Raw genomic sequence first — 2,234 nt, 5'->3', positions numbered from 1 at the left:
TCCTAGCACCGTCTAAATCACTGATACCATGTAACCTATTATCTTCTTGCGGGTCTTTCATGTGAGGCTGTTCCCAAGTCCCCTCCAGCTCTGCATTGAGGATTGGGGGATCTAATGAATTATCATTAGCTATCCTTCGACCATACATCAAATCATTGCATTGCTTTGCTGGAGAAGAAACCTTACTGCCATAATTGTTCTCGGAAGAAGGCCGTTCAAACAAGCTAACACAGTCAGAATGAGGATCTGAAGGAAGTGATAGCCTTTGATCTGAAAATTTCTGCTCACTTTTGAACTTAAGTGACCGTACTGGGGTATAGACCTCAGTGTCCGGCTGATGAGCAGAGTTGGTTGGATCGAAAGAGTTCACGGCAGTAGTATGAGTATCAGAAGCGTGTAGCGGCCTTTCATCAACTGACCTCCGACCATTTCTAATACCAAATGGCCTCTCAAAACTTCTAGAAGATCCGTTGCTCATCTCCCATGTATTGCATTTCCATTCCTTCTGGCTTACAGAAACTCTATCATCCCTGCAATTCCGGGTATATCTCCAGTCTCCACGTGATGCAGATGGCCTATAGTAATCATTGTCAAAAATACGGGCACTGGACCGAGAAGATGTGTATCCATGACTACTCTCCTCCGCAAACTGGTGCCGTCCACCCTGCTTACCATGACCTTCAGAAAAAATAAAAGTGAAGATTAAGGAATCTGAGAATCAAAAACTAAAGTAAGACCTATGTACATCAAAATATATAACTTGCAAAATTAAAAAAACAAAGGCGAAACATGTAATATAAGATTCCCCAAAAGTCAGTCAAAACTGAGGATCATCCTAACGAGAAATCAATTTTAGGAGACAAAAAAAAAATGCAAGATTATTGACTTATCTTCATCCAAATCTATAACATGTAAAACTAAAACTAACAGCACTCCACGCTGTTAGGCTCTAATATCCGTTTCAAGATTCATGAACACAACTGAAGCTACAAAAAGTCCTATCGCTATCAAACTATATCAACCTGAGTAATAAAAAATTGCGCCCTTTCAAGAGTAAACATCATGAATTCACTTCATGTCAATCCTCAGAGCTGGGGTAATGCTCCCAAAAAAAAACCTAAACTCAATCTAAGAAACAAGGATTTGCTTCTAAATCAACCAGCCCTCTGTTTTTTTTAAAAAAGGGAAAAGTAAATATCTAACAAATCCATAAAAATAGAATCTACCAAAAACAGAGCCGGCGGATTCAAAGCCCTAATTAGAGAGAACAAAAAAAAAAGAGAGGGTAGGGGGACTTACAAGAAGAAGAAGAAGAAGAAGGCCGGCGGAAGTCACCACCAGATCCCCAGCGAGAAAACTCGCGGGGAACATGGTGAGAAGAAGGAGTAGAAGAAGGAGAATCCCTCCATCTAAAAGGCGAATCAAAAGAAGAAGGTTCAGGCCTATCGTGTTTCCTCTGCCTCAAGAGCTCTTTCCGATCCCACGATGCGTGATCCTGCGGCATCAAGTTATCCAGAAGAATCGCATATGAGTAACCCCTCCCTTTAACTCCAGATTCCCCCCTCTTCCCGTCGTCCGTAGGAAACCCAAAAAGAGATAAGGCTTCGAAAAAAAAAAATCAAGAGCGCAGCAGCAGCAGCTGAGGGGGAGGAAACCAAAATCAATGGAAGGCTTCTTCTTCTTCTGATAAACAAAAAAATCAAACTAGGGTTTCGTCAATCCGAAGCAAACCCAGAAAACAGAATCAAAAACAAGGCGGAGGTGGAAACCTGTAGAAGAGAGAGAGAGAGAGAGAGAGGAGCCCCCAAAGCTGTATTGTATAACAACACTAGTGAGAGAGAGAGAGAGATGAGAGATGAGAGAGAGAGATTTCACCGGTGCTAAAAAAAAGAGAAAAGAGGTTTCCTTTAATTTCGGGGTTGAAGACGAAACCAAAAGTTTGGATTTTATTATATCGGCGATTTCTCTCTGTATATGTATTTTAGCTTAGCTCCCCAGAAAAAAAAAAAAACAAAAAAACAAAAAAAAAGAGAAATATAGAAGAAGAAGAAAGAAGGATGAAAGAGAAAAAAAAAAATATATAATTATCCCTCTCTCTGTGTAACCTAAAGATGCCAATTAAACTCTATTTCATTTTCTTTTTCGCGTCCGCTCTCTTCTTTTTTCTTTTATATATTTATAATTTTAAAAAAAAAAAATTGTAAATATGGCCAAAAAGTAAAAATAAAAAAAAA

The 2,234-nt window shown here is 39.3% G+C and overlaps 1 protein-coding gene across 1 annotated transcript in view; it reads right to left on the bottom strand.

The window, feature by feature from the left end:
* Nucleotides 1-2,038, bottom strand: part of LOC109124604 — a 9,500-nt gene extending 7,462 nt beyond the window's left edge. The window contains exons 1-2 of the mRNA XM_010432966.2: nt 1,300-2,038; nt 8-678 (exon numbers count right to left, since the gene is read on the bottom strand). Of these exons, the coding sequence (XP_010431268.1) occupies nt 8-678; nt 1,300-1,504 (876 nt within the window). The 5' untranslated portion in view covers nt 1,505-2,038. The remainder of the gene's footprint in view (nt 1-7; nt 679-1,299) is intronic.

Source organism: Camelina sativa, chromosome 9 (assembly GCF_000633955.1).
Source record: "Camelina sativa cultivar DH55 chromosome 9, Cs, whole genome shotgun sequence".
In the NCBI taxonomy this organism is placed as follows: domain Eukaryota; kingdom Viridiplantae; phylum Streptophyta; class Magnoliopsida; order Brassicales; family Brassicaceae; genus Camelina; species Camelina sativa.
This window is presented reverse-complemented; position numbering and strand designations above follow the sequence as displayed.